This window comes from Amphibalanus amphitrite, unplaced genomic scaffold, assembly GCF_019059575.1.
Source record: "Amphibalanus amphitrite isolate SeventyFive unplaced genomic scaffold, NRLGWU_Aamphi_draft 000186F_arrow, whole genome shotgun sequence".
Taxonomy (NCBI): domain Eukaryota; kingdom Metazoa; phylum Arthropoda; class Thecostraca; order Balanomorpha; family Balanidae; genus Amphibalanus; species Amphibalanus amphitrite.
Genome location: NW_024881681.1, coordinates 123,613 through 146,963, shown reverse-complemented (window position 1 = coordinate 146,963; position 23,351 = coordinate 123,613). Strand labels below are relative to the sequence as shown.

General features: G+C 52.5%; 2 protein-coding genes across 2 annotated transcripts; both read left to right on the top strand.

The window, feature by feature from the left end:
* The first annotated feature begins 3,013 nt into the window (after positions 1-3,013).
* On the top strand, positions 3,014-22,814 carry LOC122384314 (dentin sialophosphoprotein-like). Its single transcript, XM_043371606.1, has 4 exons — positions 3,014-3,137; positions 5,547-9,527; positions 9,812-10,027; positions 20,908-22,814. The coding sequence occupies exons 2-3, from the start codon at positions 5,626-5,628 to the stop codon at positions 9,996-9,998; spliced, it is 4,089 nt and encodes a 1,362-aa protein (XP_043227541.1). The 5' UTR covers positions 3,014-3,137; positions 5,547-5,625; the 3' UTR covers positions 9,999-10,027; positions 20,908-22,814.
* LOC122384339 (beta-1,3-galactosyltransferase 5-like) lies at positions 17,743-22,179 on the top strand. The gene is made up of 3 exons (XM_043371663.1): positions 17,743-17,746; positions 20,908-20,926; positions 21,192-22,179. The coding sequence occupies exons 1-3, from the start codon at positions 17,743-17,745 to the stop codon at positions 22,177-22,179; spliced, it is 1,011 nt and encodes a 336-aa protein (XP_043227598.1).
* Positions 22,815-23,351: the final 537 nt, after the last annotated feature.

Genomic DNA, 23,351 nt, shown 5'->3' with positions numbered 1-23,351 from the left:
ATCATTATTTTACCGTGTGTTAGAGTGGAAATAAACTACTTCTGAGTAAATATGCAAGATATTCATAGGTAATTAATTTATGGAAATGATAGCAGAATGATCCTTTTACTTGATGTCTGACATCTGAAATACAAGCTATTTCTAGGTGTCTCACCTGATTTTCTTTCTTTAGTACCTAGTCCTTAGCTGTTGTTGCTGGTGTTTCTAGTCACGCGCTTGTCCTTTTTGTTGCCCTTGTGCACAGTCAGGCTCTCGATATCCTCCGCTTTGTTCAGGACCAGGCCAGCAGGGATGCTCTCAAGGGTTTGGGACACCAGGAATCTGCCATGGGAAGCATCACGTCTGCCTCCAGTGAAGGAGAGAGCCGGAGCCTCACGCATGGCTTGGATGATCTCATCACGGCTGTAGGATGGCTGGATCCTGGCATACCGCTTATCCCTCGAGTCCCTAGCCAGGATGATCCCATTTTTAGTATGATAGTTCACTACGTGATCATTGTCTCGCTTCATGTCGGACAGTACTTTGACCTGTCTGGCACGCCTATCAGTTAGGTTTTCATGGATGACTACACTAGCGCCCTCAGTCTGGTTGAATTTTGCTTGGTACACCTTCTCCCTGTCGTCCATGTCCTGAAACTTTACAATGACTCTTTTTTTGTTCTTCAGGCGATGGCATGCCACAACTCCACCTTTGACATCTACTTTAAGTTTCTCTTTCATCACACCCAGTGCCATGGCTCTAGTCTCCTCAGTTGTTTCATCCTTTTTCGGTTCAGGGATGGCATCCCCACTCAAGATCAGACACGACTTCCTAGAATACTGTTCCACCTCGTCCACAGAGTCCTCTAGAATTTTGACTGCCTTACGAAGATGAAGATTTTCTTTTTTGAGTTGCTCAGTCTCAGCTTTAAGTTCAGTGATTTGCTTTTTAACACCTTCCAGCTCCTTACCAATGGCCGCAGCCACTAGAGCCTTTATCTCCTCAGGTCCCATCTCCCTCAATGAACCCAGAAAATCAGTTAACTAGAAAAGGAAAACGAACTGAATCAAAAACGACCAACAAAATATTATAAATTGAAATTAAGTGAAAAACTACTAATAACTACATTGGTTCTGGAGAAGACAACAATTTAAAACACAGCTAGCATCATCTTCCATTAATTATTGGAGAGGACTGAATTTAGCTGTACTTTTATGATTACTCTCAGTGGCATGTTACTAATTGTCATACCATACCTATTTATACCTATCACATCATGCACATTCTTTGAAACAAATCAACAATCCAGAAGTGCCACACATTCAACTTAGACAGAATGTTCTGCACAAAGCCAGTTGGGCAAACTAGGCTTCCGGAACAATAATACAAAATGAAGGCACCAAAAAATCATTATTTATGACCATATTTGGGCATCAATGCATACCTTGCTGCTCACTGTTTGGAAATTGGAACAAGCTTTTGTTCAAAGAAGGAGCTTGCCTAAGACTGCACAAAAATGTTGACACTATCTAGTTCTACTGAACACAATATTATTGTACTAATGATAATCTGGTACTTGGTAGAGGAATAGAGGGCAATCAGAAAATGCATTCCCTGCAAATAGAAAATCTGAAAAGAAAAGTCTGAAAAGAAGTGGCTGCTGTCACCTAGGGGACAGACTGCAAAACATGGCATTTGCAGAGTGCACACCCGAGGTGTGTCCAGTTTGATGGGAGTGCACGCCTGGCTAGTAGTGGGGAATAAATGCAACTGGCTGGCTAGTGGGTTAACACTTACATGCCCAGTACAACCACAAGAAAAACAAGCAGCATAGCAAATTGTGTACAGTGGCATAGACAATCTCTGCAGGAGTTCGATTATGAAAGGTTCCAAAGTTAATTAAAAAATGAATTAGTTCAAACATCACTCTTCTTTGATTTAAAATTAAAAATTAAACTGATGACCTTAATTTGCATGCCTAAGTATTAGGGCTTAATTCAATGGCACAACTTAATTTTACTTTATTTGTAAGCCTGCACTGTGCCTTGCACGCCTGGGATTTGTAACTGCATGCCTGAGTCACGCTAGTGGAGTCTAGCCTGGGGGTATGACATGGGGGTTGCAGTCCGGCCTGGGGGCATGACATGCAGCACAGAGCTATGCCACAGTCCACCCAGGACCAAACACAAACCCGAATCCAGGACAAATTTTAGTATTATAGTCTGTTGCATATCAACCTTGCAGTCGGAGTTTCTTCGGCAGATCGCTCCTCTGCTCAAGAATTTGCGTCTTAAAATGTAAGAGCTGTATATACAGAAATCACGCACTGCTTTCAGCAGCGCACTTCGGCAGTCGGCTGCAAGCTTGGAATGGAGCAGAGTATAGTATATGCCATTATCCGGACAAATCTTTGCATGGCTGTTTTCAACCAGAATAAATAAAAACTTAGCCTAATGGCCTTAGCCTTAGCCCTGACATAACCTAATACATAGTTAACCTGTTGCTACAATGGACACTTTCATTTCAAACCATAGCTGATGATGGATTACCCATGTTTGATGTTACCTACCTACCTTTTTTAACGTCCTATTGTAGAGAGTCCTTGGCATTGGCCAGTTCTGTAGGTCAATGGCCTGTAGGTTTATATAGCCTTGGTCAATGGTCCTTGGCCTTTCTTTTCCTCCTAGGTTGACAGTGAATGGGTTTAAGAATACAAATAAGAGCATACACACCTCAAATGATTTTAATTATCCTGATAAACAACAAAATCCAGCCTAATGTAACGTATATTTTTTCAGCTTCTATTTGTCACCACTGCGCATGTAGCGTAGCAAAATTATCTTCAAAGTTATTTATAAATATATTCATAGATCTTTTTAATGAAATTTAAAAGATATTAATTTCGTAATTCAACGAAAAACTTTAAGTTGTATTTTTTTTTCTACAATTAATTATTCTAAAACAATTTATACAATAGATTGCTATTGGTTGCTATGGAAACTGGCCAGGAACAATTATTTTGTTTTGCTGTGCTGCAGGCTGCAATTTGTTGGGTTGTTGTTGGGTTGCAAACGTATATAGGGCCTTGGCAAACGTCAAGGGCAAACGTTGCATATGCCGATGTTGAGTTTGAATGTTACTTCAACTTAGTGTGCAAGGTGAGCGTTTTTGTGCCGATTTTCACGTTCAATTAGATATAAACTATTTGCCTGTAGGAATGTGCGTAGGGTGGTGGCGGAATATCGTTATTTATAAATTATAGCCGCCCAGTCATGGGGCCCCCTGCTCTGAGTCTGCTTGAGGCTAAAGAGGGGTCGTGAAGAATGGATCTGGACCTGGGATATTCCCCAACCACCCCCAAAAAATTGTTTCCGTATTCGGTATTGCAGATGTATGTTTAGGGGTGTACATTTTTGCGCTCATCGGACGGTCCCTATCCCAAAACCGTGGCCCAAGTCTCTGCCCGCTCATCGTAATTTGAATTGGATGCAAGTCACCAGCAAGGGCTCCGGGGTGCTGATCACGAATATCGTGTTAGTTTTTATCACAGATGATGTCGTTCAGCGTTTAGACCAGGTCGGGTCTGGGGTCAGGTCAGGTCAGATCAACCGGTAGGGGTCGTGACGGGTATTCGTAATACGTGTCAACCGCCTCTGACAGCTTCGTAACATATTACGAAGGCACCGAAACTACTTCGTAAATGTTCAAATGGTTGCTAAATTCGAATTCAGCTCCTAGAAACATGTAAAACTCGAAAATGTGAACCGAGGTCACCAAAGGTCAGTGACCTGACCTGACCTTCAGGTGAACTAGACACCCACCCTAATGCATGGGAGCAACATCAAATCACATGTTCGAACGTTTGAAACCACGAAAAGCTTGCAAACGCGCGGCTAATGCGAGCCGACATACGCCGAATCGCGATTTCGGCCAAACATGGTCACGGAAAAGAGGCCACAGGTCAAAGGTCATGGGGGTCAGGTTCATGAAATTTTCAGGGTAGTTGTAAAATTGATCAATGCGAGGGTACTGAAAGTTTCGTCGCGATCGACCGCTTTTTACGCGAGTTATTTTCGAAAAACCTTAGGGGGGTTGCATCAACCCCCCCCCCCCGGTGCCGGCGAGGGTTAACCCGCGCCCGGCTGGGGGTCCTGGATTTCCACGCCCTGCTGGGGGGGGGGGGTGTTTGAACACCCCCCTTGTAACTCGGCTCCTGGGCCACGTAGCGATACGCGGAAGGCGGCGTTCGAAAGAGCGTCAAAAATAATGACGAAATCACTTCGGTCAATTTTTTGGTCAGGTCAAAGGTCAGGTCACCAGAGGTCATTGAAGGCAAAATTTCGCCGATTTCCAGGTCGAATGTCGAAAATTTCCAAGAAGCCAACGCATAACTCGGGAACCAATAGAGCTACAGCGCCGCGGAAAAGCGCATTCGATAGCCCTATTAACGCCCTTTCTGAGTAATTCTCTCAGATTTGACCTAACGTCAACGGTTTTGCCTGCAGGGGGCAAAAACTGCAAAAATAGCCGATTTTTTCGGAAACAGTTTTTCTGCAATAACTTTTGACCCAAGCCTTGTACGAACTTACATTTACCGGCATCGTGTTCCTCTCGTCAAGACGCATCGAATGAACTATAACTTGACCTTGAAAGGTCAACTTGAAAATTTGACCTCAGGTCAAGGTCATGACCTGACCATAAAGGGTCATGTTGCATATCAGTCGATCCGTATCGTCGAGCTGAACACATCTAAGGCGTTTTCATCGCTCTAGCACGCCTCTATCAAAAGTTATTCGCGAAAAACTGTTAGATATCATTCGTGACCTAAGATGACCTCAGGGCATAAGCAAGGGTCACGGACACCATTTTCATGTTCAGTGTGTCTAAACCACTTGTAATTCGGTGTTTGGGAGTGTTTATAATGTCTTTCGTCCAAAAGAGGCGCATTTCAATTTTCTCCCATTGACTTATAATGGGGAGGTCGCAAAATTGACCTGACCTTAGGTCATCGATATCAAAATTCTGAGATATACATTTTGTACATACTATTGCTCTTAGTAATCGCTGAAAGTTTCAAAGCGATCGGTCACTCGGTGTAGCTATGACAGACATTGAAACTTTTTATGAGGTGAGGTCACTTCAAGTGACCTGGTGACCTGACCTTGAATGACCTTGGTCTGAAATTTTCACAACATGTGTAGAATTGATGTATGATAAGGTGTACCAAAAACGGCGGCGCGCCGCCGTTTTTGAGATATTTGCGAAAAACCACAAGGGGGGGGGTATTCAAACACCCCCCCCCCAGCAGGGCGCGGGTTAAGGCTAATGAAAAACTTTACCAGAGTTACCACTCCCCGCCCCAGTCAGCTTGAAGTTCAAATTTTGTTGGACGGACGTTTTCAACCTCGGTGGCACTTGTTCCAAATAATCTATAAAAAAAAAACTGAATTCGGGGAAGGAATAGGATGGTGAAGTCTTGAATATGTTCCATATTGTTGCGTGATAGTTCGTATTTACTGCACCGCCGTTAGAACGCAAACGAAGTGACTCTCACACGTTTTTTTCAGAATCTTTGAACGCCTGCAACAATGTCATGTAGGAAAGCCTGGTGACAAAAGGAGCAGGCGAACCTTGTCCGCTGCAAAAATGCCAGAGCCGTTGCCTGTAGAACCGCTTTCATCGGTTGAAACTAATACTTTGCTCGGCTCAGATCAATTAAAAGAGGTGGATGAATCGGTTGAAAAGGTTGACGATCACGAGCAAAATGATTCACCTGTGAAGAGAAATGACCTCTCCAATGAGGCTGAGACTGCAAGTGACCACAACGACGATGTCAAAGCTGATCAGCTTCTGCCGTTATCGACGAAGGACAAGTTCAAGTGGCCACGGATGACTAAGGAATACCTGAAGAAGCTATGCCGAGAAATGAAGTTGTACAGCACGCCATATCTTAATGACGTACTCTATCTTCATTTTAAGGGCTTCGTCAAAATCGAGAACCTTGAAGAGTACACAGGTCTGCGCTGTCTTTGGTTGGAAAACAACGGGATAAGTAAAATTGAAAATCTTGAGCACTGTGTGGAGCTGAGATCTCTCTTTCTACATCACAACCTGATCAAGACGATTGAGAACCTTGATGCTCTGGTGAATTTGGACACGATCAACCTCAGTCACAATGCCATCACGCACATCAGCGGCCTCAGCTGCCTGCCGAAGCTGACGAACCTGCAGATCACGCACAACAGGCTGGAGGAAACGGACTCGATCCGCCATCTCGTGGACTGTCCTTCCCTCTCCGTCGTCGATTTGTCGCACAACCGTCTGTACGAAGAGAATATGATTGAGATATTCAAAAGCATGAAGGAGCTGCGGGTTCTGTATCTGGTCGGTAACCCAGGCCTGAGAACCATCAAAGATTATCGCAGGATCATGACCGTCGGCATCAAGAAGCTGTCTTACCTGGATGAGCGGCCCGTGTTCGACAAGGATCGCGCCTGTGCCGAAGCGTGGGCTCGTGGAGGTCGCGAGGAGGAGCGCGCTGAGCGTGACCGCTGGAACGAGAGAGAACGTAAGCGGATCGAGGACAGCGTGAACGCTATAGCGTCGCTGAAGACGCGCATACGACTTTATGCAGACGATGACGCAAAAGAGAAGGCTGCAAAGAAGGCTGCAACTAATCTCGCCAAAGAAGAAGCTGAAATGGCACAGGAGGCAGGCCAAGACCTTCAGAAACAGACAGATGATACGATGGCTGAACGAGAAAAGGAGTCTGTTTACGATGACATGCCTCCACTTGAGTCGGACGATGACGCAGCCGAAGAGCGTTCGACCGAGTCTGCCGATAAGTCTGTAGAGTCCAAGAAAGGCGCTTCGGTCGATGCCGTGAAAATTCCCGAGCAAGAAATTGTTGATTTGACTCACTTGAAGGCTAAAGATCCCACGACATTAGAGCAGCCAGCGACTGACGTTGAAAACCGCCAAACAAGGTCAATCTTCTCATCGTGCGCAGAGTCACGTCGCAGATGGGCAGTTCTCTCGGGAGATGATATGGGATTGGAGGAGCCGAACAAGGAAACGCCCCTTATTTCTCTAGTGGAGAAAACAACAGATGGCGAAACTCACCTTATGGAAGCAATTCAGACCACTCATAAGGACGTGCAAGACCGCGTTATGAGGGAAGGTGACGAGATAGAAATCACAGAGACTGAAGAAGAAGGCGGCTCTTGTCCTCACCAATCTAAAATAGTCGAGATATCAGAACTCAAAAAGGAGAGTGACGAAAATGAACTAAGGCTCGCTGACGTGTCCGTCTCGGGTGGTAAAATATACGCATCCGATGGTGCTCCCTCACTACAAAGTATAGCGAGAAACGAAAGCGACACAGTGAACAGTGCTAAGAATGATCCGACTTCTGCCAAAGATATGGAAGATGACGAGGCTGAAGTTATCCATCGAGGCGGTAAATTTACAATACCACAAATAATCATCACTCCACCCCAGGAAGACTCTGCGCCTGAGGCCGGTACGGGAGAAACCGACCACAGCTTCTTCACCCCGTCGTATCTGATGCATGCTGATCAGAAGCACCTTGCTCCCGAGGGTCCCGCCCATCCGGAGCCTGCCAGATACCCTGCACATTCTGAGCTTCCCGCCGAGAACGAGTCAACAAGAGAAGAACCGATTCATTCAGTAGAGGGAAACATTGCGGACACAAAGGATTCCACCAATCAGGACGTGAACACTGTCGCAGCAGACACCATGAGTCACGACGTGCCACAAGATGTTTCAAAAGCGGAAGCTGCCAGTGACGATGATTCTTCTGAGTCGTCTGGTGAGTATTATGATGACGACGAGGCTGATATTACTCTTGCCGACGACCAAGATCCGATGGCGGGAGAGGAGCAGAACACGTTGGCTACATCAACTATTAGCGATAACTTTTCTTCACAGTGTAGTCAGAGTGAAACAGGGGAAAACGACTCTGTGATTCGAGATGACAGCTGGCTGCCCTTTGTAAGGAAGGGCGAAAGCAACACTCATGCAACAGCGCTGCAAAGCTCCCAGCACGATAACCTGGGAGGTTATCCGTTTGGCAACGCAGAATTGGCTATGGATCTTCGCGTCGAGAGCATGAAACTCAAACTGGAGAAGGCGCTGCACGATGACAGCGAGGATGTCGATGATACCCCGGACTCTGCTCGGGGCGACTCGCTTCAGACGGACTGCCGGCCCCTCTCGGCCGCCACCATCCGACGCCAGGTCACTGATGACATCTCCTCCATGTCTGCTGCCGCCGACGTTGATGTCAAGCTGCCGGAGCCGACGCTGCGGCAGATGGGTATCCAGCTGTTCGGTGTCGATGACGACGACGGACATCGACAAGCCGAGAAAGTGGTGTGCCTCTCGATGTCTACCGAAGAGGTGTTGATGCAGCGAGACGACGGCGACGAGGATAACACGTCGACTACTTGTGTATGTGGGGACAGTCGGGACCCATCGCTCGCCTCGTGTGAGTCGCTCAGTCTGGCCGAGGCTGGTCTTCTGGAGCCATCTCCGAGAGAGACGAGCAGTTTGTCCACGGCGTGTCTCTCTCCCGACCGCGGTGATGGTGACCTGGCCACACTGAGTCTCTCCGTCGTCAGTGATGGTGGAGAGGAGCCCGGCAGCGGTCGTCGACCCCTCACAGGGGACCCGTTCATGTCATCAGTTGGCGACGGAAGCCCGCTGGATGTTGGAGGGAAGTGCCCCTTTGGTGGCGATCAACCAAAGACGGCAGCTTCAGCGGACTCAACAGCTTCAGAAGAGGACGTAGATCTTGGTGCGAGAGCAGATATATTGGGCTCACAGCCGCTGGTTACCGACTTTGAGATGCTGTCTGACACTCTGCACGCGCTGACAGTTGAACAGATCCTACGGGATCGCAAAGGTAGCAGCCATCGGTCAGATGAAGCAGAGAGTTCTGACGGACTAGGGCAGGACGCGTCTGTTCAGGGAATACCGCAGTCACAAGACCAGGCAGACGAAAGAGGATACCATCCATCGTCACAAAACGACAGTTGTACAGTAGAGTTCCACCTAAAACACGACGTATCGACACCTACCTCACACACTCACACCTCTGCAACGCTCAGCTTTTCTTACGAGCGCCACTCTGTGACATGCGGCGACTCGACGCTGGCTAGCATCTCGGGCGACCGTCTGAACCGCGCCTATCTGGGCGGCGACTCGAGCGCGCCGCTGGCCGCCTCGCGCGAGCCCTCGCTGCTGGTTTCGGACACCTCCACGACCGGCGAGCCGTGGACGAGCGGCGGCGACGGCGCCGAGTCGGACGGCATGCTGTCCGCCGACGGCGAGCCGGACGACCCAGCGGACAGCGAGTTCGACTCGGCGCAGGAGGAGGGATGCCCGACGCCGCCGCCCAGTGTGCTGGGGGACGGAGGGCTGTCGCCGATCGCGGCCGGTCAGCAGCCCGCGGACGACTACTCTCTGCCGGCGGGCTACAGCGTCGCCGCGTCCGCCTCCTTCCTCGCCGGAACGGACTCGCCAATGTGAGTAGCCGTGCGCTGCCTTGTGTGCACTGCGTTTCCTCCGTGCTACTATTGAGAATTGATAATTTGACTTAGTTTATTCCGGGACTTCTAATTGATTGTAATTATTTTTGCTTTCAACGTGAATCGCCCTTTCAATGGCAATGAGTGACAAGATGTTCAAATAATCAAGTGTCTGTGCCCATGCATTTGTTACTCATATGACCTAATCCTCTCGCAAATATGGAACGTCATTCATATGATGGCGGCTGACGGTTTGATGTCTCTATCTGTCGCATTTGCAGCTCACCCCGTGACGACGCGGCGGTGTCTGCATCGAGCACTCCCCGTCAGCAGAGTCCGACTGAGGACCGGCAGCCGGAGCCGGAGACGGAGCCCGGTCCGGAGACCCCGCGTGGACCCGGACTGGGAGAGGAGGCGGACCACGGACCCGGACTGGGAGAGGAAGCGGACCACGGTCTCCAACAGTAGACGGATCATCCGTGCCGGCGGCTCATCAGGCAAGTCCCACTGGGTAGAGGTGGGCTGGGTCGACTGAAGGTGAGGGCTAGAACTCCTTTCTGAGTCGCGTCACTGCGATTCGGGTCTATTGCGAGTGTAGGGTACAGTCATGTTGGTGTGCTGGTCAGGGGGCACGGTTGACACCTCTGATGGACGATGCCCCGCATTATGTTCACTGAACAATAAAACATGTTCTCGATCCACGTCACAGCTCCGGGCCTGTCGTTAGCCCGGTTTTCCGACAGCCGTAAATGGTAATCACGCATATCCGAGTCGTTATGTTGTGAGTTAGCCCGCGCCCTGCGGGAGGTGTTTGTACCCCGGCCCCCCTGTAGTTTTCCGCGAATATCTAAAAAACGGCGGCGCGTGCCCTTTGGTTCAGACAAATTCCACACGATCTAATATCGATATAGATATGCAGGGCAGAACAACAGGAACAAAGGATCAGATGGCCGTAAATGGTGTCGGGGGCTAAAGTGAGGGAGTAAACTCAGACTTACCCGACATAAAAGCGTGAGGTTTGGGAACAAAATGTATTGAGCAATTTTGTTTTGTTGGGTTAGGCACTTTCGGTCTGACAAGACCAGTTCAGAGCCGGAAGGATGATAGGAATTAGGGGGAAACATTGGTCTGGGCGGACACCCTACAGAGTCACCGGGGCTGACTGCTGAGCCAGTCCGAATGGACAGACCGACCAGCCCCCCCCCCCCCCAAGCACTCCCTGCATCCGCGCGGCCTCTCGGACTCTGAGATGGAGCTGTGCATAAAAAAGACGAGCGTGCTACCCGTGAAAATAGGAAGCCGCTGCTGCCCATTTTTAAGGTCCTTGGTCATTCCGTATCATTCAAGAGGGCAATGACAAGTGTCGAGAAAATCGGGACCCGCTATAACTTCTTGAAGTGAGAGTTTATGGCTCAAGATGATCTCCAGAAAAAGCTCATAAGCCAACGGTCATTATGGGTCCAGAGGCCAGTTTTGCCAACAGAAAAATAGCCGCCTGCCGGAATTTTTTGCCTAAAGATCGTTTCACACATGGAGCGTAAACGGTAAAGCCCTATCCGCTTACGAGCCCATCGCGTTTACGCTCCGTATGTGAAGCGGTCTTGATGCAAAAATTCCGGCAGGCGGTTATTTTTCTGTTGGTAAAACTGGTCTCAGGTCATGATATTTTCCGGGCTGGTAAAAAAAAAAAATGATGGGTTCGAGGGTACAATTTGGTCGTGATCCAATGCCTTTTACGTGAGCTTTTAACGAAAAACCACCCGCCGCCCCTATACGTACAAGGGTTAAATGGGATATAGCATAGGCGGCGGAACGGGGAGGGCACCGGGGCACCGTGCACTCTTTGATTTTTGGATTTTAACATTAGCCCTATGGGCGTTGCATGGAAAGAATGGGACCAAAAGTCGGCAGTGCCCCCCCCCCCCCCTCCCCCTTAATTGAAGGTGTTCCGACGCTACTGGGATATAGTGATTAAATGTTTTGTGGAGGAAGTGTCATGTTTTAAATTTGATGCATTGGAAATGCACAAATACCCAAAGAGTTCCAGGACGGTATGGAATTTCAGTAAACTTGGTTGTGTCAGCAATGGGGTCTGGTAGGTGGGGGTAATGGCCCTGCCTGGCGCCCAAAAAGGGGGCACGACCCCGAATGACCTGCCGATCACTGGGCTACGGGGTGCGCTCCCTCGGGAGCAGCGGTGCCGCTCCAAAGGGAGCAGCCCGCATGAGATAAAGGTGTCTGTCCAGCCCGGAGTGGGGTTGTGGCGTGGAGGAGAAGGATTTCTGTATCCTGAGGATGGAAGCGACGGAACGGAGGGGTATTGAACAAAGCGAACGCAGATTTATATACGGGGGACATCTTGGGCGTTAGCCGCAATGCGGAAAACATTTGATTGAATGAGAGACAAAGGCTGCAACGCTATTGGCACGCGACCCCTTTTGTGAGGGGGCTGGCGCCGACTTGACCCGACTCTGGTACTGAACTACTGATCCAGTAGTCGGGCCGCACGGAATTGTAGGTGCTGAGTAGGTAAGGACAAAGGACGCGGAGACAAAAGGATATATGTAAAGGATGCCGCACGACAATGGCTTTTCATTCAGCAGAAGACGGGAGGAGCTGCCCTCACTGATCATGCTCATTTCTCGGTCACGGGAGTGGACACTGCCCCGTCAGGCGTTAGCCCTTGCCTCAGGTAGGCTCACTTTTCCCTCCCGCACGGCTCGGATTCCCGCGGTTCGGCCGGTGTCCGCTAGGGGCGCTGCTGTGGCCTTGTTGTGCCGTCTGCGCTCCGCCCCGCTCGCCGCTCCGGCCCGGCTGGTGGGGGCTGTCGGCTGGCCTTCAGTGGTCGCCCGCGTGGGTTCGTGGGGAGACTGGGTAGAGGAGGCTGTCGGAAGGCTCCGTGTTGGCGTGAGCTGACGGTGGATTGGCCGCCGCTACAGTCGCTGAGGGACACTACGCCTGGACGGCAGAACGACTCTGGTATGTCTGATCCAATCGTCGCAACGATTATTATTGCATTCATACGTATTTCATTTACTAGCCCACATCTCTCGTGTCTGCAGTACTTTGCTGGAATCCGTCCTTTCAAGTTCTGATATCTGGTGACAGGAGACTGGGGGGTGGTGCTCACATTAAAGATGTTTATTGTTTTGCTACTGGTCGGTTGCGCAAATGTGTCGGAGGCCTGAGTCCAGCTTGGACTTCTCAGCTGTTTAATAGCAGAGTCGTGACTGTGAACCAGTAACTGTTCACTGTGTGATTGTGATAACTGACTTTGCTGTCAGTCGCTGTGTCGTTACTTTACTCGATACAAAATCACGAACCAATGAATTATTTGTAGGCATGTGCGGTATTTATTCCAGTTGAGTAGCATTACTCACCTCATCTGGCTGCTGTCTCTACCCAATATATCCCGCTGGCATCATGCTCACGATATGGCTGACCTAACCAACGTCTCAGCCTGTTTATACCTGACCAGGTGCCGAGGTCTGACCGGCGGGAGGGGGAGGGGTCCTGGCAGCGGCCGCCGCGGGGCCGGGACGGCAGTGGGCGGGCGCTGCCGAACCGATACCGGAGGGGAGGGTTCCGAAGGCCGACCGGTTCTGCCGCCCACACCATAACACTGCACACCGGGCGGAGTCCGCAGTGCATGGAACAGATGGGACGGGTTTGGCAGAATCTGCTGTTTGGCAGCTTCCAAGGTTGATTTGAAGGGTAACTGTGGACTCTGTTGCTGCTGTTTCTAAACACTGAGCAGCGTTTGTGGCCGATCGGGTGAGTCACAGGCTGCCACGACCTTCTGTAATCTGTATGGCTGTGTTGCGTTGAGCGTTATAATCGGATTGAGATTGGATGTTACACACATGCTTGCAACCGAATAGGTACTACGAAATGGAAGGCCGTGTCGGCACTGATTTATCTGATATTGCGCGAGGTGCCTGGCTGTAGATGTTTATCGGCTTTTAAGGTGGGATTCCAAGGTTAGATGCTGGCAAAAAGAGATGCTTCCATGCGCCGCCTGATAGTCTATCTATCAGGCTATCTATCAGACTATCAGGCGGCGCATGGAAGCATCGCTACGGCTACTTTTACATCAGTGATCACTATCACAACTCGTCAGGTCAGGCAATGCTGATGCACCGGTCCCTTACTGACCCTGCGATGGCCACATTCTGTGAGTCTGTGTCTGGTCCGTCCGATTGTCTGCTCTTAGCGCGGTCACTGGCATCTGAACCGGTCTATCCGTCTGGCGCCTTCTGACTGAGCGGCGGCCATTAGGGAGGCCCGGACGGCAGATGTGGTCCACTCTCGGGGCTAATTTAGGACGCAACTCGATCTGAGGGAAGGGAATGTAACGTCCCAGGCAAAGGAAACGGTTCTGGTGCCCAGTGGTTATGGCCTTCTCCAGTGTCGGGTACATCAAATTACCGACTTTGATTTGGTGTTTCGTGAAAGAGTCTAACGTGAAACTTTCCCGGCCCATGTCATTGTGTTACTTTCGACGGAGGATAGTCATTTGAACCGCTCCATGGCTCAGATATCTCGTTTCGCCGTGTGGTCAAAACACTTATGAACGAATTTCAGTTCATTTAGGTGTTCCATCGCTACAAATGACGATGCCACCACCGCCATATGGCCCGGCAGTCGCACCAGACACCATTAACTTTGTCCGCGTCCGACATCGTAATTCCGTCGCGCCGCTTTGATAATAATGCGCCCATCCTCACCATTAGATGGATTTTTGAGCGTCTTCGCTGAGCATTAGCCACGGACCGACTGCCGCGCCCGGTGTTGTGCCGCGCTGTCCTCTTTCCGCGCTGTGCGAACCGTCGTCACTCGGTCCTGGCCGACGTCCCGGTGGTTTGGGGCGTAGACGGAGGTGATGGAGCGGTGTGCCGGGCGGACTGGTGGCCAGGCCGGCAGCGGCACGGGCCGGGGACGCCTGCCGTGCGCGGTTTGGGGGAGCGAGGCGGCACGGTCCTAGACTGTTGCGACAGTCTATGTGCGACAGTGTCCTAGACTTTCGAGTCAGGCTGAGAAGCGTAACACTGGGACTGAAAATGATCCATGAAAACCTAAAATATGATGCGACGATCGTAATGCATGTTTAGTGTTAGCAAAAAGAGGCGACGGTTTTCTTTGCCTATTCGTGTTAGAGTCTAGAGACATACATACACTGCATACATATGCAAGGTGCGTCGTTTCTTACAAGCCAGGGCCAGCGAATGCCCCGATTTCGCTGCTTGTTTGTGGGATTTTTATGTGCATCTCCGATTTACGGCCGACCCACGATTGAGGCCAGAATTACGGTCATTTCGCTGCCGTCTGCTCGACTGATGAGGAGCCGTCAGGTGGCTCACCATGGGCAGCTCCCCTGCCTCCGAGCTACGAGATGTGCCTATTCCATCCAGCCATCTGCCGGCCGGCCTCGAACCGTTCCTCGGTGTGTATTTCTCACTGAAGCCGATATAAGTTGACCGTTTGGCGATAGTGCCCGTATCAGAAAACTGTGCCAGCGTCAGCATCCATCAGCCCACGGTGCGAGCCGGCGTCCGATCGTAATTTAGATAGTGCCGCCGGTGGGACGGCCACCTGCCGTCTCTGCTGGCCCACTGTCCCAGACTGGGGCGGGTCGTCCCCCGGCCGGCCACCGCGGAAAGCGGGACAGGGAACGTACCCGGTGGCTGTCCCATAGGCGCGGCCGCTTCCGACAAATTGGGCCGTACAGACTCGAGGTTTATGTTGTAAACGAGGCATTGACAATGGAGCCCAGACAATATGGAAAGATGTCCCTGCATCCTGGTAAGACTCTTCCAAGAAATGGTTCGTGTATGAGCACTAAGTTGTTCCTGCATCTCGGCTTTCCTCTCCCCGTATCACGTCTCATATCTAGCGGCTTCCGAAATCCTGCCTGCCATTATAAACCTTATCTTTGGATTTTGTTCATTGTATATGAGACCACGGTCTCTGGCGCTATCAGACGCACCGACCGTCCTCCGTACACAGACTGCCGTGATGACGTGTCGGGCGCCGGGCCGTATAAGACGGTCCAAGGACGACGGCCGGAGGTGAAATCGTATGTACCTATGTAGTCGGTGACGATGCAACTGCCCCACTGCTGAATACTGATAGGTGCAGGAAGTGCGATGGTTAGGGTTGTGACGTAGGGGCCGGAGTTCCGGAGGACCTTGCAGTTACCGAGAAGGTGTGATTGGCTGAGATGTGATCAGGCTTCTTAGAATCCATAAAGTGAATGGATTGAGGCAAAATTGAATATGTTATGCTTCGATTTGAAGGTAATAGACCGGGCAGCGTTGGGCGGTGAAATTCGTAATGTACCGAGTTAGCATAAATTGTGTGGCCATGTCTGGAATAAAGCATGAAATTCGGACATGTGACACCGCCACGGTCATCATGGGTGAATCAGGGGCGTCACGACGTCCTCTGTGGTAGACTAAACGGTCGGTAGTCGAGGTAATGACCCATTGTCGCTCTCGGTGTGCCTTTCGCCGGGAGGTGACCGGACGACGCTAGTCACTGGCGGTCATACACCCCTCTACCGTGATCCGTGAGCCATGAGCCATGGGCCATGAGCCATGAGCAGAGTGGCCCGTGCCGCCTCTGTGACGGATGAAAGCGAAACCCCGGTGAGGGTCGGAGGGGCGAGCCGCTCCGCTGCCACCCGCCTGCCCGCTCACTCTGGGTCCAGCGACTCCGAGCGGGGGCAGTCAGCTGGCCGGAACGTTCACGGCGCTGAGCCGGCGCGTCCCCGGTTACGACATAGCCAGACGCGTGACCTGTGACGTCAGGGGAGAGGAGAGGAGACTGTGGGCTGGCGTAGGTTTGAGAGTGGTTTGAGAGTGGTACGCGCGTGTGCTTGTGAACTGTAGGGTGTGAGGTGTTGGGTAGACTCGGGTCAGTGCGCTGCCCGCTGGTGCGTTCGTGTGCCGGCCATCACTGTAAAAAATGTTTACTAATCTCCTAGTTATTTAGCCACTTTTCACTTACAAGGTGCGAGTGAGTTACTCGCATTCTGTTAGTGAAAAGTGGCTGGATAACTAGGAAGTTAGTAAACATTTTTTCATGGTGGTAATGGTTGCAGGTAGGATATGGCTATATGTGGGACAGGAACTGCTCTGGTATGTGAAGTGACATTTTCCCTCGGTGGCGCTGGGCGGTGGCTGGGAGCGGCGTCCTCCCTATAGCAGCGTCGTGGTGCATGTCCAAGATGATGTGGGACAAACATTGTTAGCGTGGGCGCGGCGCCGTGGTGCCGACACTCGCTCCACAATGGGAGCGCTGTGTACAGCAGGCGGCGTGTGAAATAACTCAAACAGACTCTACTCTGAAACAAGGGGAGAGCGGAGAGGTGGGCGAGAGAGTCACAGAGCGGAGAGGTGGACTAGAGAGTCACAGAGCGGAGAGGTGGACTAGAGAGTCGGAGAGCGGGGAGGTGGGACGGCCGGTCGGAGCACCGCTGCAGAACAAACGCCACCTCACGCTGGTCAATAGACAGAGGGCGGCCGCGGTCCGTGCGGTGTCAGTCAGCCGGGGCGAACCTCGCCGGTCCTCGATCGGTCAGCTCCGCCGGAGCGCACACAACGTGTCGGAAAACCGGCGAAAGCCCTCCATCGAACGCGCGCCGGCAGTCTGCGTAAATTGGTGTGACCTAGGTCCTAGCGTGACCTGGCGCTACATGACATGCCCGGCGACCCGTCAGCATGGATTTTAGCGAACCGCTGACACTTTCCGGTGACAGGATTCAGGTGAAATTTTTCGACGCGAAGTCGCTGCACCATACCGGACAGTCACGCATGTCCCGAATCCAGCTGCTAATATCAAAATGACTCTGAATTTGCCAGCCACGCAGCGTGTCGCCGGCTGTTCTGGCATCCCTGAGCCAGACCGCGTGGTGGGCGGTGCTTACTGTATAGTCCCGGAACACTCGGGGTGAGAACGCTGTGAGAACTCTCCGACCGCCACGCACTCACCGTCTGTGAGAGAGCCGGGTAGCGGTGCGGCCACCAGCGGCGCCGCTGGGGTCGTGACCTCCGGTCGGCCGCAGCGGCCGCGGTGTGGCTACTGTGCTGACCTGGTAAGATGGGAGTCGACACCCGACACCGTCGTCTGACTGACCTGGCAGGGAACGCTAGTGACTGGTCAGGTACACGCGTTATTTTGGTCTCAGCTGTTTGACCGAGCAGGCTGTGCCATGGGTGAGTGACACGAACTGCGTGTCACACAACACTGCAACAAAAACGATAGATTGGGGACAAAAACCGGCACAAAAAGACGGAACCGTCTGAAAATGACAACAAAACATGGTAAATGCCTGTACCGGTGGGTGGCTTTCGCGTCCCGGGACCTCTGCTTGCCTGTTCAGGTGTTCAATTGCCCCAACCAGTTGTTCGTTGTGTTGTCGCCGCTGGATGCTGCCGTCGTTCGGTCGACCGTAAATGTGTGTCGTTGAGCGCAAACAGATTGCATGCCACTTCAGAACGACAGTTGGGCGCGGAAAATTATGTTGACACGCTTCAACAAATAATGTTGTCGCCACCGTTCTGCCAATGGCTGCACCTGCACAGCCATTCGCCTCAGCTAACGGCTCTGGTTTTGCAGTCCGTAACTGAGGACGTTTACAGGAATAAGTGGGACACAAGCAAATTCTATCCACCGACAGCTTGCCTATAAGTTCAAAGAAGGACGCTATTCAGCATGTGCTGAAACAAGCGTGATCGGTGGCCATTGGGGACAATAGTTCGATGCTCGCATCTGGGACGTTTGCTGGTCTATGTAAGTGTCTTCATCCTTTGCCTCTTTATCTTCTTCTCCGTTTGTGGCATTATAATCTATTTATGAGAGCTTTCTTCACCGGCGGCGGCATGCCCTCGAACTATACCGCAGCTGTCCGCTGTAGTTTAATTCCGAGGCCTGTGTCCAGAGCCAGCTATCTTCTCATCAGGCGGCGCAGGCGGGTCCGCCCGCTCCGGGGATGGAGACAAAGTGCGCCACTTCTGGGTCATTAAATCGGCACCGGTCTGCCTCTGCGGGCACTGTCCAATTGGGAGCAGAGCGGGCCCAACCGGAGCGGTCGGGCGGGGCAGCCTCCTGAGTAGAGAGGAGACTGCCGGAGCGTCCGAGTAGAGGCTGCCGCAGCGTCCGAGTCGAGACTGCCGTGCCGTCCGCCGCCCAGGGCACGGTCTCTGAGGCCGGCGTCGCCTGACGACGGTAATTTAACAGCAAAAAGTCGGCCCTGTTGCCGCCGGCGAAGTTGCTGGCTCTCTGTCTCGGAGCTCGGCGGATCGGCCGACCAGCCGGCGCGGCGGTGGACGGGGCCAGACAAAATTAGTGGCTCAGCTGCCACTTGTGGACACTGTCGGCGACTCGACATACATAGTGGCTCAGCTACCACTTACGGATACTGTCCGAAAGTCGACAAAATTAGAGAGCTGAAAGAGACCAGCTCGGACGCTGACCAGTCTCCTCTGCTGGCTGTGAGGGCTGGACCGCTCGGTGCGATGACGCCGTTCCTCGGCCACCAGATCCGGTGGGCCCAGGCACGGTATTATGGAGCAGGTTCAAATAATGCTTAGGCATTTAGGGATAACTGCTGGCTGGCCGCAGATGCAGATATCAAGTCAGTTTGCGTGGAAGTGCGATCAAGATCCAGGACTTTGCTGTTCAGCCTATGTAAGCCGGCCTCTACCTGTGTATGCTGCCGAAACAAGGGCGTAAACTAGCCTGAAGTTTCTCTCCCGAATATATCGCGTGCGGCGGGCGCTGACCTATATGGAATCTCCCAGTTCATCCCTGACTGGGGCAGGCTGACTCATGTGATAGTCACTCGCCGGCAGCCTTTGCGAGAATCGGAGAAAGCATCCACGAACAAAGTGTTGCGTGTGAGCGGGACATTATGACTTCCTCTTTCGCAGCATAGTTTGTCGCACAGTTTACCCAGTTATCATTCATAATAAACTCGGAGTTGCATCGCCTGATGTTTAGTTGCATGTTTCGGTCCACGGATGTCTACCACTATAGGAATGGTGGCATTTTTCGGAGAGCGAGGCCGTTGTTGACTATGATCAATTTGAACTGAACATCTTTTTTTGTTCGCAATTTTATATTTCAGCTTTACGATGTAATTCGTATTGCCGTCATCCAGCACGTATTGTGTTGCGTGTTGTATTGCCACCATCTAGCTCTACTGCTTTCCGTTTTCTGTTCTCGCCTGCATAGATTTGCACAAATTTACTACTTTTGGTGAGTCTAATTTAATACTATGCATTATGCAATTCGTTAGAAGAATCGGGCACACATTGCGAGTCCCTCTTTGTTACCGTCGTTGCGTTTCCGTTGATCTCAGCTCTTTTCCAGCTTGTGTGCTAGTCTAGATCCGCTTTGCCCGGGTCAAACACAACCTGCGGTCTGGTATTTGTCGAACTGCTGGTGCACATTCAGCAGTCATGCTTTGTGCAACCGCCCCGCGGATTTAGACCAAATCAATTCACCCGAGTAGAAAAAGAACCGAAACACATGCACGCATCCTCACCTGGCCGCGAAAACGGTTCTCACGCTCAACTTCCGTTTGTGGTTATCTAGGCTAATATCGTGAGGCTGAGAGTGCGTTGCTGATGCTCCATAATTCGTCTTCACACAGTTGCGCCGTCAGTGGTCGCCGTTCTGAGCGCTCCTATTACCACCGCGGGTTTTTGCCGAGCTCATCAGGCGGACGCCGGCTCCCAGCGCGGCGGAGTCTCTAAATGGGCAAATGGCTTCCCGTGACGGACCACCCGGCACCGGCCTGGCGGCCGCTCCCACCGGTCCAGCCGGGCGGGGGACGGGAGAGTCTGTACCGGAGCCGACGGCAGACCAGGAGTTACCACCGCAGCTGGCCAGACCGGCCCTGGCTGGGAGCGTGTGGGCCACCGTCGCCGCAGCCTCCCCAATGGTCCATTTGTTGACACTTTATGGACGGAGCTCGGCGGCAGAGGAAGTGGTGGTGGCAGCGGTGGTGTCTGTAGTTCCCCGGCTGTACGGTCGGCTCATCGCTGGTCGTGTGGCTGACCACAGCGGTTTAGGTCTGAGACGTTTTCTCCCAGCACTGCCGGCTGTGTTGAACACCGGCGGAACAGACGTCTGTGTTTTATAATTTTCATTGTACGGTGTGACTAGGTGCGCTGATGCATAGCAGTGACCTTGATGGCCATCGCAACTGCATGTTTGTATTTCATATGTTCTTTCTTGCAATGGCACTGCAACTTCATATGTAAATGCTGCAATCCTGCATTGTCACATCCCCCCTGTTACGTCCCTGGCCGTTGTCGGTATCCGCTGACCTATTTCTGTGTGTAACCGGACTGTATCTTTGTGTCGGCAGGTGTAACCAGTCCGCGACTGTGAGCAGACCTCGGCGTGCTATGTGCTCCGGCCGCGTCTCACCGCTCCTCTGACTGCCTTCACCTGCCCCATCATGACTCTGAAGCTGGTGCGGACGGCGCCGGCGCGGATCGAGCGGCGGCGCGTGCCCGGCCCCCCGGCGGCCGTCTGTGTGCCCCTGCTCTGTGTGCTGGCGCTCAGCTCGCTGGCAGTGATGGTCACCCTCAGTCGGCATCAGGAGGGCCCGGCCGCGCCGCCGCCGCCACCGCTGCCGGCCGGCCGCAGCCGCCTCTACCCCCGCAACGGCTCGCTGCCCGGACTGGGGACGTTCCACTACGTCATCAACACGGACGCGTGCGCCGCGGAGGAGGAGGTCACCATGCTGATCGTGGTGACCTCTCACGAGGGCAACCAGCGGCTGCGGTCAGCCTGGCGGCGCCTGCTGCCTGCCGAGGAGCTGGGGAGACTCGGAGCGCGGCGTGTGTTCCTGCTCGGCCGTCCGTCGCAGCAGGAGGGCTACACGAGCGTCAACGAGAGTCTGGTGGAGCTGGAGAGCAGCCAGCACGGCGACATCGTGCAGGGAGACTTCAGCGAGAGCTACCGAAACCTGACGCTCAAACACCTGATGGGCCTGCGCTGGGCCTCCGACTACTGTCCACAGGCGCGCTATGTGGTCAAGATGGACGATGATATCGCCGTAGATGTGTATCAGCTGCATGATAAACTAACCGAGCGCTATGCGCCGCGCGACCTGCTGCTCGGTCTCATTCACTACGACATGCAGCCAGTGCGCGACCCGGCCAGCAAGTGGTACGTGCCGACGGCCGAGTACCCTGGAGAGTTTTACCGGCCGTTCCTCTCCGGGTGGATGTATGTCGTCTCACAGGATGTGATCACTCGCCTGCTGGCCGCCGCCGAGCGCCGAGCGAACTTCTGGATCGACGATGTGCATGTGACGGGCACGCTGGCCAGTGACGCGGGTGTGAGGCTGAGCAGTCTCAACGCATACTACACACCTCACGCGACGCATCTCGAGTGTTGCGCTCGTACGGAGGACCTCCTCTGTGACTACCTGGTGGGGCCGGCGGGTGGTGACGAGGCGCTGTTGTCGGACTTTCTGGGCCAGGCGCGCGGCTGCTGGCGGACCGGCTGTATGCGTAGGAAGCCGGAGGTGTCAGTGGCTCGGACCTGTGTGGGTACGGACAAGTACCGGCACCGAGAGCTGGGTCAGGGCACGGCAGAGGTGGTGGCCGTGAGCTGGGGCGCCAGCTGACCGCTGGGTGGACGGCGGAGGGGCAGGGGTGGGGGACAGTGCGTGGTGAGAGGAGAACTCAGTGGGTGGACTGCAGTAATGAGCTCTGAGCGGCGAGGGCCGTGATGTGAATATGGTGAAGAACTGGTGAAAACGTCAGCCAGTAGAATCAGTAAGATCGTGCTCGGTGGCTGATGCGGGCAGCACAGTGGCTTACATTCAGCTACACCTTTAACTCGGCGCTTCTGCGTGCGGCTTGTATTTGCTGATAAGTTGCTGATTACCAGGGATGGTTCAGGATTGCCATATGCGCATCAGCTCTTTCATTGTGATCATAGGGTCATGTCGCTTATTAATATTATTTGCAAATTATCGTGATCATTTAACTGCAGCTGTATATCACTTACTCGACTCTTGTGGATATTACGTTTATTCGGGCAGTGGGCCGCCTGTGCCGCCCTCCGTGCTCGCACTGTGTTTCGCCGTTTCTCCGTCGGGTGATCGCACCATGGTTCGCTGTGGCCGTCCGAGCTCGTGTTGGCGGCTCTCATGTGATTGGCGTCTAGTCGGACGGGATCTGGCGCGTCTGTGTTCGTTTGCCATTGGCTTATAGCCGAAATAAGACGCCAATATACGTTCTCTACGTTCTGTCTAAAGTGTTTCGAGTGACCGTGAAGGGGGACAAGTGGGTATACATACGGCAAAGGAAAAACGAAATTGGGTTCGCTGCAGATACAGGTACTACCTATACGGGCTACGGCGAAATGTGCACAGCATTTCACAGCAAAGTTTATAAAAAGGGCAAAAGATAATATCTTTATCTTCACATATTATGTGGGAGTCAATCACAGCATGCCTATACCTCTGTGTTCGACGCTGGGCCCTGGAGGGCCCGGCTGGTGCAGCGCACCTGAACCTGAGCGCCATCTGTGAGCGGTGTAAGCTCACGTCTGTCGTTCGGCCGCCAGATGGCAGACGACAGCAGGCTCGAACAGCCCATCCAGGGCTGTGTTGGCTGTGGAAGCAAGCCAGTCGACGTGGTAACCGTACCTCACCGTTCTCTACACTGCGGTGATCACGGTTGTGAGTTCTCGTTTGATGTTCGTTTTATTCTAATGTGTCCTACCCTACCTGCCTAATAAATCCATTGCAGGACTCCAAGATGATATAGGAGGGAGTAAGGGAGGAACATT

Excerpts from the sequence above, each read along its gene's own strand:
- LOC122384314 (XM_043371606.1), top strand. The coding sequence starts at position 5,626 with ATGCCAGAGCCGTTGCCTGTAGAACCGCTTTCATCGGTTGAAACTAAT. Across the intron at positions 9,528-9,811 it reads GCCGGAACGGACTCGCCAAT|CTCACCCCGTGACGACGCGG; the intron begins GTGAGTAGCCGT and ends TCGCATTTGCAG.